The sequence below is a fragment of the Lineus longissimus genome, chromosome 12 (genome assembly GCF_910592395.1).
Source record: "Lineus longissimus chromosome 12, tnLinLong1.2, whole genome shotgun sequence".
NCBI lineage: Eukaryota > Metazoa > Nemertea > Pilidiophora > Heteronemertea > Lineidae > Lineus > Lineus longissimus.
In genome coordinates, this window is record NC_088319.1 from 14537229 (window position 1) to 14551214 (window position 13986).

The following is a 13986-nucleotide window of genomic DNA, read 5'->3' on the forward strand; positions in this document are numbered from 1 at the left end:
ATATTTTACTTATGTGTGTGTTCTTCTAAGAGAAAGGCTTGAATTTATTTCAGAAGTGGAGATAAGCAGACGATATGTAAGTAATCGAAAAAAAAAAGTCGATGTCAATTTCATCGCATTTTAAGGCATTACACGGGACTTGCACATGTTGTCAATTTACTCAATATTCGCCGTAATCGCACTTGGCCACAAATCTGACACCAGCATCTTCTGTCAAACGCCCTCATTTCATTTTTAGCTCCTCCACAATTATAATCCTCTAAACCACCTCGGACATATATATATATATATTTGCCAAAGCAAACTAACTGGGTCTTCGGTAAACGCCATCATGGGCCCGCCAAAGGACCTGACACTCCTTCACGAAGGTTGGGCAGAGGGAAGCAGCCGAATGAGCAGCAAAATGGAATCCTCGAATACCTCGCTCTCGTCCACGGCCGAACTGGACAGCTCCATTCGGACGCTGCTGAATGTCGCCCAACACTCAGGCATCACACGCTGGTGCAGCGGAAACCCACTCACCAAGTCCGGTAATGTGAAAATTTGCATGTGTGTTAAAATGTTATTTAAAATTTGTCTATGCTTGTGAACGAAACACCTAGGACGCAGTGGACCGGCCTCGTCTCTCACATGTGTGAAATGTTCTGCCCCGGGAGTCTAGTGAACGAGTCGAAGAGCAATCCCACCCGTTTTAGGTCTAAACCCCGAGTCAAAACTATTAGTCTAGTCCACTCGGCAGTACGTTCGACATAACATGTTTCAGTAAACTACGCTTCTATTCACTGAAGGACTGTCCTCCACTGTGAAATAGGCGAGGAGTCGTTTCGACTTGAAAAGCTGGCGCTGCACTCGTCCCTTATCTTATCCGGTATCCGCCGTAAAAATACCACTTATTTCTCGTTCTCAGTCTGGTCAAATTCTCAACCTCTCTAGGGGTCTATCATCGTCACAGCGGACACATTCTCTGGAGTCGTCGTTGTTGTTTCCATAATTCACTCCATGTTTTACTTCTCTGACAGGGAAGCGCATCCAAACGGCAAAGATGCTGGCCCTGACTTTGGTACCTATCCTGGCACTCACAGTGATCAGTATAGTGGACCTGTGGGAGGTTTTCAGGGACAACAGAATGAAGGCGGAAATCAAAGACGTCATTGTCTTTAGTACGCAGACCGGAACTCTGATCCATTATCTGCAACGAGAACGAGACATGACCGCCCTCCATCTGAGCGCCCTCGGGACAGAGACCCGGATGTTCCTGAAGGAGAGATACCCCGACACCGACGAAGCTATCGAAAAGCTTGATTATTGGCCAACAGAATCTAACACCGCCATGGCCGAATTTGACAGTTTGTTCGAATTCCAGAAATACGTCAAGACCCATCGTGATAATCTTGACCCCGAGAAGACAGACGCGTACAAGGAGGTCAAATTCTACTCCTACGCCATTTCCATCTTCATCGATTGGATGTATTCAGCAATCCAAGGGTCACAGGATGGCGACACTTGGCGGACCCTGGTGGCTTACCAACTCCTCGTCATCGCCAAGGAAGATATGGGCGTGGAGCGGACACTCGGCGGGATCTTCTACAGCAAAGGCACATTCGATAGCTACAGCGACTATCTCTGGTATTTGGACAAACATAGCGTCGGTATAGGCAACTTTAAAGCTTCGACGAGATTTTCCAGAGTAGTTGAGGACATATTTGAAGAAGAGAGAGCAAAGTATAACAGCAATTTCTCGACGCATATCAATGACATGCGCCAGGAGATCTCGCGGAACAATCTCACCGGGCGCACGCCCTCCTGGGAGATGTCTACTTGGTGGTTTGACAACATGACAATCTATATTGACATTATGTTCGAGGTTCAAAAGAACTTAGCTAACAAGATTATCGCCCAATTAGACGAGTCCCAGACCAGAGATCTGCGAGACATGACGGTTAGCCTGTGTCTATTTGTCCTCGTCATGATCATCTGCCCAATTGTCATCTTGTCCGTCAAAGCCATCATCAACGACATACAGAAATACGCTTTCTCTTTGGCGGATCAGACCCGAGAATTGAACAAAGAACGAAAACGCACCGAGACGCTCCTCTTCCAAATGTTGCCCAAAACTGTTGCGGAGCAGTTGAAACGAAATGAGCACGTCGCTGCCGAGGCCTTTAATGAGAGCACTATCTTCTTTTCGGATATTGTAGGATTTACTCTCCTCAGTGCCGAGTGTACCCCCATGCAGGTCATTAACATGTTGAATTCACTCTATACCTGTTTCGATGCCAGAATTGAGACCTATGATGTCTACAAAGTTGAAACCATTGGTGATTCTTACATGGTAGTTTCTGGTAAGTCTCCCCTCCCACATCAAAGTCGAATCAAAAACTCATTTTCTGATTACTAACGATACCATGACTTCCTCCAGTTGGGTATTCACCGTCCTCTACCAGCCGATTTTTGATTAGGGCGTGTTACATGAGTTATTCAACATGGCCGTCAAGGCGGCCATGTTGATGGCGGTCATGTTGAATTTCAGCGTCTTGAAGTTGCAGGTGCTCACAGGAGCGATTTCGCAGCTGGTCCTCCTCCAAGTGAAAATTGAAAAATAGCAAGTTAAGTTTGTCAATCCTTCGTGGCGATGTTTTATTGTTGGGTACATGCTGCCTGCTACTCAACATATTCAACCCTCGGCATTCATTGAAGTTTACTCCGACAATCTATTCGTTAAGGGCATACGTTTCTTCAATTCTAAGATAAGGCACACGGGCGCTGGGAGATCAGAATGGAACGGACCAGTGACTGACAGGTCCGTTGCAAATGATGGCGGGGTTTTGCGAATCAGTTATTTCAAACGTCTGCCGTCAGCTCAGGATTCGGCGTCCCCGCTTGTTATTGGTGTTGATCCCAGGGAATCGCGCCCATGAATTTCTGACTCCTGAAAGTGAAAAGAAAGGAATTGCCGTTGCTTTCACAAGTGGTCTGAAAAACTGCCTCGTCGTTTCTCAACAGCATCTTTGTAAGCAAGTAAACAAAAAAAGAAAGATTCGTCGTTTCTTCATGAACCGATATGAAGAACGAAGTGTCGGCGATAGCAAAATTCGCAAAAGCACCGGGCCTGTCATCACCATTGCCATAAAAACAACCCCGTTAATTTTGGTCTCACTGCACCGTTCCGTTCTTTGGCCGCGAAGCAGTCTGGCGTAGTTCCTATCGTTCAACATGCACAGCACGACATATTGAAAAGATATCGAGTTGGCAAGTTTGAAGTTTTTCTAAGACGCAAGCAGTTCTCAGCAATGTTCAGCAGTATGTTTGTTCAAATACCAGACAAATCAAAGCTATTTCGCCAGATTGATCGATCAGAGAAGTCGATGCAGATAACAACGAGATGTGTGGAGTATACTTCCGCTGAAGTGTGAAACTTCTTAAGAATTGTTGAGTTCGTCAGCAGATGTCGAAGACGTGATGTGCATGGCAGATGTTGCATAACTGCCGATTCTATCGCAATGGCGTCTTCAACGACCAAGATCGTCAGACTCGGTCACAAGGCCAACGAACTCGATCGGACCCAACATTCGTGTTGAAATCAACGTTCATCAAAGCAAACTTACCAAAAGATTAACAAGGAAGTCGAAACAAGTCAGGTTCTTTTATTACACGTTAAAATGTTCTGAACTTTTGTTCTCATTGAGCACTTCCAATCGCAAATTGTTGGAATACTACAGAGTCTGAAAATCACCTTGTCTCGGCAACAGATTTCACTTGAACTTCATTATCTCAATGGGTTCACAGTCCTTGGAATGAGACTTAAAATCGAGATTTCCTGTACCATACCGAAGTGCCAAATGCCAAGGCGGGCTATTAATCCCACATAGGGGATATTTGATGCATAGAAGTCAACAACACATACATGTACAATCCTGATCCACCTGTACTTGTTCAATCTTACACTTTCCACGAACGGTTTGTGACCATCTGGTTGTCTGTAGTCCGTTGTTCTCTTTCTGTCTCTTCCATTTTCTAGGCGTTCCCCGGAGAAATGGCCGTCGACACGTGTTCCAGATCTGTACCATGGCGCTGGACTTGCTGCACCACATCAACCACATTGATATCCCGCATCTCCCTGGAACCAAGATGAGACTTAGGGCTGGGGTCCACTCGGGGCCGTGTGTGGCCGGCGTAGTCGGCTCCAAGATGCCCCGCTACTGCCTGTTCGGCGACACGGTGAACACAGCGTCTCGGATGGAGTCGCATGGCGTTTGTAAGTCACGTGAATATGAAAATCACCTCTATTTATCCAAAACTGTAAACAGTTTACTGAAACGTCAGCATCCTCTTGAGCCCTACAGCACAACAAACCCTTAGGTCAAAGATGCTATACGTTAAACTGTTATGATATGCGCTAAATGGTAGAAGGAACATAGGAATTTCGATCATGACTGAAGACCTATTGACCCCATCCATAATGACATCATGTGTGTCCCCGAGTAGGATACTCGTCCCGAGTGATAGACCACTCGTGTTCGTTAAGAAAATAACAGCATCATATCTACTTTTAGCTGATAAGATTCATCTAAGTGAAGCTACAAGGAACCTGTTGTCGATGGACCCTGGATATATTGTCTCCAAAAGAGGAGAAGTCAATATAAAGGTTTGTTGCACCGTTTTATGAAAGCGAAAAGACCTTCAGTCAGGTTGAAAATGTACTAAAACTTGGTCATTGTTGGTATGAAACTAATAGATTAGATTGATATATGTCTGTTCATTCATCAACTCTGGTACGCTTACAACCCACAGCTGGAGTCCGTGCTTTACTAGCGTGTCTTGGGTAGACTTTTCCTCATCCTTGTCTCATGGGGTGAGGGACGAGGGCGGTCCACTGCGTCCGGAGTAAAGTTTGTCCCTGTCGAGTGTCCCGTTCTTTTCAGTATGGGAACTGTAACTCTGCTTATCAGTCCCCGTTCTATAATTTGGGGTGTAAGACACAAGAACGATTTTATAGTTACGGTCTTAAATGTGGTCGTATATCATTCATTTCAGGGCAAAGGCCTGATGACTACATGGTTCCTGGATGACAAAGAAGGTTTTGCGGACTCTCTGCCGTGTAAGAACAAATGTGGCAAAGCAGGTTAAGTGAAGTTAATCCCGGGGTTGAGGCGACATACTGACCAGTAGACTCAACCTTAATGTACACGTACATTCAGTCAAACTCTTCGTTGCTTTATATCAGTATTGTGATTATATTCCTTGTCCGCAATCGTATATGAGAAAATGTACACATGTACACAAAAATTAGAATTATTACTCAAAGATATATGATAAACAGCTACAGAATGCTTATTTCAAAGTAGGCCAGTGCCCTTACCCCTCCGTCCTTTTATTACCGCAACCAAACTCTTGCTATAATGTTCTGTGTTTTAACTGTATAGATTTTACACTTCTCCGTAGAAGAGACAGCATTGCGACTCGGTCATGTCCTCCCACACCATACGTGTTCCCCTCTTTTTGCTCACTTGACAACCAGCTTTTCCGAGAACACACTTTCAACCGTGACTAAGATAATATCGGTCTTATCTTTTAATGATTCGCCACGATTTGATTTTTTGTGTAGTGACAATGTATGATTATGCACATAATATATTTCTTCATGACTTTATATTCCGTTGTCCACTTAACATAATTGGAAATTGAAGTTTACAATGCATACACCAGTCCATCTTCAGAAGTCGCACTTCTAGCACTTGACAAAATGAACCATCATGTTTGTACATGCAGACACTGTTAATTATAAGTCTGGTTAACTCATCTACTGATTGTACCTCGATTCTTGTTGGTATCATTACATTGGCATGGTACTGGCAAGTACAAACGTACCGAATCAGGCCCTGGGTAAACTACATGTGTTTATATGTTGTTCTTGTTAATCATTGTGAAATAAATTGTTGAAACTGATGTTCCCTTTCCGTTCCTTTCGCCCCTCAATTTCGCCAGCAAGGATTTCGGCGAGTCTACTTTCGTTATAAAATGTGTCGGGATCTGTTTTGGAGACACTGAACTCCTAGAGGTATGAACAACCTTATATGGGGGCAAAATAAAGTTGGACATGGTTGATCAAAACAGTAGCCTAATGTGGCCACAGACTTTTATTGCAGAAGAAATTACATGTAAGGAGATTTCTCCCACACAAGGTCATTAAATGGCCGAAGAAATTGACGAAGACTCCATTTCCATGCTTTACTTTCGATCCGCGCTGCCGCAGAAATCCCTCACCCAAACTTTCGCATTATCAAACATCTTCTTGAAATCCTGCAATCCATGAAAGCTCTCTTTACGGTATAGTCTGCAATGACTCCTGCCTCGGCGAAAGCTGTCCTCGTCTGCAGCAGCCGCGTAGCAGTCGTTATTTTGGAGGCACATCGAGTAACATTCCTGGAAATTCTTGTATTTCACCACCTGGTAAGCGGTCCCATTCGTCCCTGTGTTGACTACTTTGCGATTGTAAGCGGTGAAAAAGCATTTATCTCCCACAAGCGGTTCTGAAAGTAAGGAAGATGTATAAAGGGATGTTAGTGTAAAAAATGTTTGAAAAGTAGCTTTTCGGTGTGTCTGAATCATTGTAAGTGCAGATAGTTTTTTGGAATTACCTTTTCCTACATGTATTTTCAAACATTTATTTCGCCTACAGTTGTTAGTGAGGCATATTTAAGTCTTCCTTGAAGGAATTATTTGTAAATAGGTCAACGAAATCTGTGCTGTGCACCTGGGTGACAGTGACCACTTAGCTGTGAGTGCATTTTCACTAAGCCACCCCTTCTTCGCCAGTAAAGCTGGGTGCACGCACAAATTCTAGAGATCATGCGACTTGATCTCGTACATAAGTTTCTCCTCTATGCTCCCGAGCTCTCTGACGGTGGCGATGATGAATTGACATTTTCAAGCATAGTCACGTTTTGACTTACCAGATGGTGTGCAGTTCTTGACTCGGACTTCAGATATTTCACCAGTCGCCTCGTCAGCTCCAACAGAGACTGCCTTGTAGAGAAACACATGGATGTTGTTGTAAGTTCTGTTCCTGTAGACCCCTTGGCATACCGGGTCCCTCTGACACCACCAGACTGCGTCATAGTCGTTGTCGATATACTTTGCTACCTTGTAGGCGTATTTTGGGGAGAGACGAGCAGACGAGTCCGTTGGCGTCTTCATAGGGCACATGACCATACGGGAGGGGTCGTCATCGCGGTTCCAGACTGAGAAAGACGACACGTATTAAGAGTATGTACCAACGTAGAAACATTTTGCATGAAAAATAATATTAAACCAGACCTCGAAATACCTCGCCAAATATTGTTCCCTTGACTTTCTGGCGTCCCAACCCGCCTTGACAAACCCCGTTACATTCTGTGGCTCTATATTATCATTTGTCTGGCGGGCTTTGGGAGGAGATAGAGGGCAGGGTCAGTGGTTCCTGCTTCGGAATGGTGACCATTACTGAACCGGTCTTTGATCAAGGCACCATTTGTCTATTTCAGGAGAAAACAGCACTCTGATTTTGGGCATTTCGCACAGGAAATGCAACATTTGAACAAAATGCTATATTTCATCAAAAAACTTCAATGTTCCCCATATATCTCGGAATTCCCATACAACAGACGGCTACTTCACAATGTAAGATTTTTTCTTGCGCCCGAGGGGATTGAACCACTCAGAAGGGGACGTAACCACACGGAAACGTTACACGGGAGCTTTTGGCAAACATGTTCAGAAATCGACTATTACTCACTGTGCTCAATGGGACATTCCTTCTCCCACATTACAAATATCCCCTGTGCGGTTAGATAACTCTCATGGAACGCTCTCCTCGGAACTAGCTGGCACTCCCTGGTCCTGTTATTGAAGACAGCGTAGCCGCAGATGACGCGCTTATCACATTCATCTTTGCATTTTAGCTCCGTGGAGCGTCTGATCGACTTGAAGAATGTCGTGATAGTCCACGGCTTCTTCGTATCATCTCTTCTCACCCATTCGCAGTCGGCCTTCAGTGGACCGGGCACCTCCAATTCTGTGAGAATTAAATTTCTATATATACAGAACTGTTACATCACAGTGTTGTACCAATGCAAGCAACCGTCCCCCAGAAGAATAAGACCACAGCAAAACCCCAGTTACGCGACCATGCACCACGCCACGCCACGACCAAATTTCTCCTCATAGCAGCTTCCATTAACACGCCCTTGCAAACACGAACACCACGTTACCCAGACCGCGATCACTAGCTAGAGCTTGGCTTGGCTGATGTGTAATTTGAGACTGGAACGTGCTAAGTTGACCTGCATATCTACAAAATCTTACGGATGAAATTAAACTCTGGTGCAAGCAGTGGACAAGTCCATATAGGACTCGTCGAGCCCCAAAACAACCCCGGAATCAACCGTATGGAGGGGTCTCCAGAGGTAAACGTACCTGCTTCCTCAGACAGCTCCATGTCCTGTGCCCCTCCAGGAGAGGCACAGATGACGAACGCTACAGTAGCACATACGACAAGAAAAGTTGCGTTCACCATGTCGTCGAGCGAATCGGCGTCCAAATGATCCCGACGTGTGTACGAACTTTGTGTAAGTTGATGGTTAATTATGTTGGTTGGTGGTGGTGAAATTATCAAATTATTTGCAATCAAATAAAATTGTAAGGAAAGTGGCCGATTTTTAGTATGACTCAATAGTTGTAACGGGAGTAGCACATGCAGTGATTACTGCATGTATACAGGTTTTAAGCAATACTCTAGTTTCACAAATCTAAGACCGGCTGATTAATCATATCACTACATGACGTCGTGACCATCCAACAAATTGGTGTCGCCAACTTATCATCTATCCGAATTACGCAAAGTTGCAATCGGTGAAATCGTACACCTCTGCCACGTGATCTTTGCGAGTAGAGTTTGAGCTTTTTGGTTCTCCAGGCTACAGTCTTTCAGAAAGACTCTGCTCAGGCTAACCGCCGAGCGGTATAAACTAGCAAGTTTAGTTGCTGCTTTGATTGACGACTGGCAAACCAATGTCAAGCAGGATTTTGAAGACATCTAGTCCACATTTGCCGACCAGAAACCCATGACCACCGGTTTCGCAAGCTTTACAAATAGCTACGAGAAGAGTGGTGAGTGCAAGGAAAGGTCGCCAAACAACAATTATTGGTATAATTATAGTTGTATTACTGCAACCCATTTTGTCCAAATCAAAGTTCTATTTCGGTGGTCATTATCATCATTACGTTTAAATGTCATGGCTCGGACTAAGTAATTGCATCAATGAGATATCGAAATCCGCCTGTAACCGTCTTTTATTAGTAGATACATCAGTATTGCAACACTACACTGCTACTTGTGATAAATATATGAATATGATCCAGCTGTCGGATTGAATGACGAAGATTGCCTCCGATACATCATACATCATGATGAAGATTGCATATTATTATGTTCTGGTAAAATAAGTCCTTCCAACCAGTACGTCGTCATGACCCCTTTGCCCTGGAAAGTAAAACAATGATGATTGACAAAAATGTTTTCTTATCGAAAAGAAACTTTATGGTGTTTTGACTTTTTATTGGTCATAGCAATCCTCTTTGCCGATAAGTAAAAACTAAGTTTCACACCACTTTTACAATGGCTCAGACGATCATAAAAGTTTAAGGGCTTAAAATTGTCCAGGGGAGCGAAACCCAGTGGTGTCAGGCAGATAGCCATTCAATTTCTACTGCTCGAGGTGACGTAATGGGAATAGGAATACATGTATGTGTTGGCGGAGATGATATTGGGTATCCTTCGATCAGCTTGGCGAGTGCACTATCCTATTTCTACCGACATTCGAGCGCTACCTCAAGGCTGAGACACTATAGCCCTCAGTCAGAGAGCGCGGTGGGAGATTATCATGCGTTGGCTGCGCTTCTCATAATACCTTGACTTCGATTTCACCTCTCATCGACATCTTAAATCCACCGGTTGCAGACAACAGACAGTTGGTGGGTTGACTAATATGGATCCAGCCCGCTGGAAAACAAAAAGGCTGAGGTTTAAAAAAACGTTCATGGCCTTCCGTTGACAGTCGTGCGTTCGTTGACTGTCAAATTGTTCGTTGACTGTTGAAAATCCCCAGTTGTGTGACACGGACTCAAATATCCCTTATTTTCTTGGAAAACGCCCCTCCTTCGGGCAAAACGACCTCCCTCTAGAAATCCTGTTTACGCCGATGGAGGCAGTCTGTAACCCTTCGCCGCCCTATCACGTTTACACGAATCATCTTGTTAAGTTGACACTTACGTAAGCCATGTGATTCCATTCGGGACGCCGTATTCACCGTATCCCCGAACAGGCAATATCGAGGCATTTTATGTCCGACCACACCAGCCACACATGGTCCTTCAAAAGAGAAAAATATATGGGACACATAGGTATGACCCTGGTGGTCGATGTTTCTCTTGGTGAACAGATGCAATAACCGAATAGAGGCTTTGTTGGATCTAACCAAGGTTTCCAGTCGAATATTCCGAATCTTCATCTAGGCCAGATGTTCTCAAAATAACATGTATTGAGAAACATGTGATATAACATTTGTTACCAACAGCACGTCATTAATTCACGCCAGAGGACACCTTAGACGCCAATTCTGGGTCTCAATGAGGTCTCTTGGCAAGGAGCGACTGCCATATCATTTTGTATTGTTACGTTTTGTGTTACAAATCTCTGGTTCACAACATGATATGATTATCCCGATGATTATGGGCATCGGTTGGGCGTTTTATTTAATGCCCATCACACTAACCTCGGAACTGAACTTATTTAGCATGCAAGTTACTTAGTAACCAATCTATTTATCTTAACATTGACCCATGGTAGCCAAAGAAAGTGTGTACAATACGACATTGATCTACTCTTGCGGAGAAGTGATATTGATTCAGTATATTCCCATGCCGACTTATCGGCGATGAATATTAGTCCTAAAGTCTCCTCCTTTCACCGCCGATAACTCCCGCCAGGTAATCTGTCCGACGCACCATCATAAACGGGTGGCCAATCAAATTGCTCGACACAAAGTAATTGAATGACGACCTGAATTGATAGTGCCAACCTCCGGATCAGGTTACTCTTCTTCTATACAACATGCACTGTGCATTTGGGTCAGGTCAGCATCCTACCGTTACTCATTGATCACCTGGTTTTCAATTATGATGTCTTTCAGTGCGTGTCTCGTGCGACAACCACGAGTGAGTGCACAGTGCATGTTAGTGTTGTCGCGACATAGGACGCGTGGGAAAGGAAGGGAATGCAGGGAGACTTCCGATAAAGAAACAGCCCTTCTGACGGCCGATCCGGGGGGGGGGGGGAGTTATCGGCGGTGAAGGATGGATATACGCGCAACGACGGTGGATCGGCATGGTATATTCCCCGCTATCTTGGTTCATGATGGTGAGCAGAGCGAGGAGTAGAATGGTCAAGTGTTACAATGTATACCAGCGGTACAATTAAAGGTCCTGCAGTGGGGAGAACAGCTGGCAGTACACATTAATGAGCACAAAGGCTAATATAGTACGTAGGAAAATCGTTCCGCAATATTGAACTAGTTCCTAATACCAGATGGCAGACTCATTGGTCAATAACATTTCTTTCTGACTCGTTAATTGGAAATGGATCCTGCAGCTGGAATGGTTTTTTCACTCTTGTCCAGATCCTGTCGATGCCTCCCTTCGTGTACCTTCCCGGTGTAAAAGTTATCCAAGTCCTACCTAGCTGGAGTCCGCCGGACTCTAACTCCTAGAAATCGAAGTCCTATGGTCCTGGACCACTAGGAGCTGGAGTCCTCCAGTAATCACAGTCCTACCTTTTAAATAGGAATCGTATCCCAGGAACGGAAGTCCGGGTAGACAACCTTTCCTAAGGAATGGGGGCCCGTACGGACCTTGGTTCCGGGTGGACTTGCATTTCTTTTACACCGGTACCAAGGCATCCTGAACTTTGAGGCCTTCCACTCTGCACTTAATGACCGAGCGTCTGCGATTAGAGGAGCACACGATTGACTTTGGTATTGATTTTGATTATAGGATAGCGCACAGTTGGGTGTATTATTAAAAGTTAGTGGAAAATTGACGTTCCCGCACAAAACGTTTGTGTTTGACTGAAAAATAATCAATAAGTTGATAACTGTGTTTGTCACGTTTTCCGATAATCTCTTGCTCAAATAATGAAGATTTGGACGTCTCATGTCAAAGTTATTTAAGAAGGGAATGCATACGCTATTGTCAGTCCAGAACTTCAAAGGCTGCGCAGCTCACTAATACACCAGCTTGGCGATAACTCAACTGATTCCTGTCTTTTTTCGTTACCATTATAATGCAATCAGTTCAGGATTAGGCTTTATCTTGTTGAAAACTTTAATTCCAATTGGCACCCCTCATAAACGAAGAGCAAATAACCCACTCGACACAGCCCTGATACCTAGGGTTTGGAATGATGCAAGGGTCGGGGTATACCTCCCTGTTATGTTCAGCGATCAAGGAGAAATCAGGAGACTTGGAAATTTTGTTAGTGTCAACAAAGGTTTCTTCGCTTACCACTATTTATTCCGATTCGGAGCTGCAGTTGTGTGTCAGGCAAATGGGCTATCTTTATACCTGCTACGCTGTTCTGGAGATCCAAGGCTAGTTTGGCAATTTCTGAGCAGTGGCAGTTGCCGTTTCGCTCGGGGAGACCAGAGGCAACCATGTACGCATCTCCTTGAAGTAGAATAAGAGAAATCTTCTAATCAGTGCACGCTTCCCACTGCCTGAGGAGAAGTACTAAAACACTTGTTAGGATGTTTGTCTTCGTTTGCTTGTACATTGTACTTCTAAGAACCGCCCTACCGGAACTTAAACCAGGTACCAGCCCGGTATAATGGCTAATATTTATAAAGACTAGTAAATGCTTTTACTGCAGTTTTCTACAGATATGGCTAGTGTAAATGTACATGAAGTTTAAAGTAAAAGCATTTACAAGTATTTTATAAATATCAGCCATTATCGCTCCTCCTCCTTTTAGCCTGCTTAAATAGAAGTCTCTGCGCGTGGCCAAGAATTTAATACGGTGAATTTTTAAAGATGAACTGCTTTCATCGTGATATCTCTCATTGCCTGCAGGACGGACCTACATGTATAAAAAATGTATTTAGGTCCGTAGCTGCAAGAACTCCAAGCTCTGGCCAAGAAAGCAAAGCTGTAGCAACGATAAGTAATTGTAGTTGGCCTTACCTATTGTTTCTACTTTATACACATCATAAGATTCCACTTTGTCGTCGAACTCCTCATAAATCTGGTTGAGCATGGCCACAACCTGCATCGGCGAACTTCGGGACGACATCATAGTAAAACCGACAATGTCCGAAAAATAGATTGTGACAGACTCATAGTTTTCCGGTGGCACACTTCCTGCGTTGAGCAGTCGCTTAGCAACAGACACCGGAAGCATCTGGTGAAGCAAAAAGACTGTCCTCTTTCGTTCCTGGTCTAATGCCTTAGTTTTTTCTTGCAGCCGGATTCCAAAGGCCATGATGGCGTTTAGCAGTTTCGTCACAATAAAGGCAATCACTGGCAGTAAGCTTACAACGATTATTGTCAGGGATGCATATATCGCTACCTCTTTCCTCGCGGCGTCCAATTGTGAGTCTAAATTCTTGACAACTTGGTCGGCAAGCGCGACTTGGACATCCTTGAGGATGTTGATGAAGAGTGTCATGTTGTCAAACCACCAGCTCCCCATCTGCACCGACCCGGCCCCATAATAGACGTTGCCCCGTATCTCACCTCGCATAGCTTCTAGTCGCTTGTGTAGCTCTGTCCCGTTGAACCGATCATAGTAGAGTTCTGTTACCTTGTCGGAGTACAACATGGACGTGTTGAGGTACGATTTACCCAAAATTCGCTTGTCTTCGTACCATAGTAAATCGTCAGTGGGGAATTTACCTG

The 13986-nt window shown here is 44.4% G+C and overlaps 3 protein-coding genes across 3 annotated transcripts; 1 reads left to right on the plus strand and 2 right to left on the minus strand.

Annotated features, from left to right (window-relative positions):
- Nucleotides 1-5933, plus strand: LOC135497034 (uncharacterized). Its single transcript, XM_064786692.1, has 6 exons — nucleotides 1-76; nucleotides 239-530; nucleotides 1020-2342; nucleotides 4019-4255; nucleotides 4554-4645; nucleotides 5035-5933. The coding sequence occupies exons 2-6, from the start codon at nucleotides 332-334 to the stop codon at nucleotides 5125-5127; spliced, it is 1944 nt and encodes a 647-aa protein (XP_064642762.1). The 5' UTR covers nucleotides 1-76; nucleotides 239-331; the 3' UTR covers nucleotides 5128-5933.
- Nucleotides 5934-6101: 168 nt separating this feature from the next.
- On the minus strand, nucleotides 6102-8613 carry LOC135497035 (uncharacterized). Its single transcript, XM_064786693.1, has 4 exons — nucleotides 8455-8613; nucleotides 7775-8053; nucleotides 6954-7241; nucleotides 6102-6530 (listed from the first exon to the last, which is right to left on the minus strand). The coding sequence occupies exons 1-4, from the start codon at nucleotides 8552-8554 to the stop codon at nucleotides 6229-6231; spliced, it is 969 nt and encodes a 322-aa protein (XP_064642763.1). The 5' UTR covers nucleotides 8555-8613; the 3' UTR covers nucleotides 6102-6228.
- Nucleotides 8614-9442: 829 nt separating this feature from the next.
- LOC135496559 (guanylate cyclase D-like) lies at nucleotides 9443-13623 on the minus strand. The gene is made up of 5 exons (XM_064785922.1): nucleotides 13273-13623; nucleotides 12598-12759; nucleotides 10310-10408; nucleotides 9948-10039; nucleotides 9443-9520 (listed from the first exon to the last, which is right to left on the minus strand). Exons 1-5 carry the CDS (start codon nucleotides 13568-13570, stop codon nucleotides 9443-9445), a joined length of 729 nt encoding a protein of 242 aa, XP_064641992.1. The 5' UTR covers nucleotides 13571-13623.
- Between the last annotated feature and the right edge of the window lie 363 nt (nucleotides 13624-13986).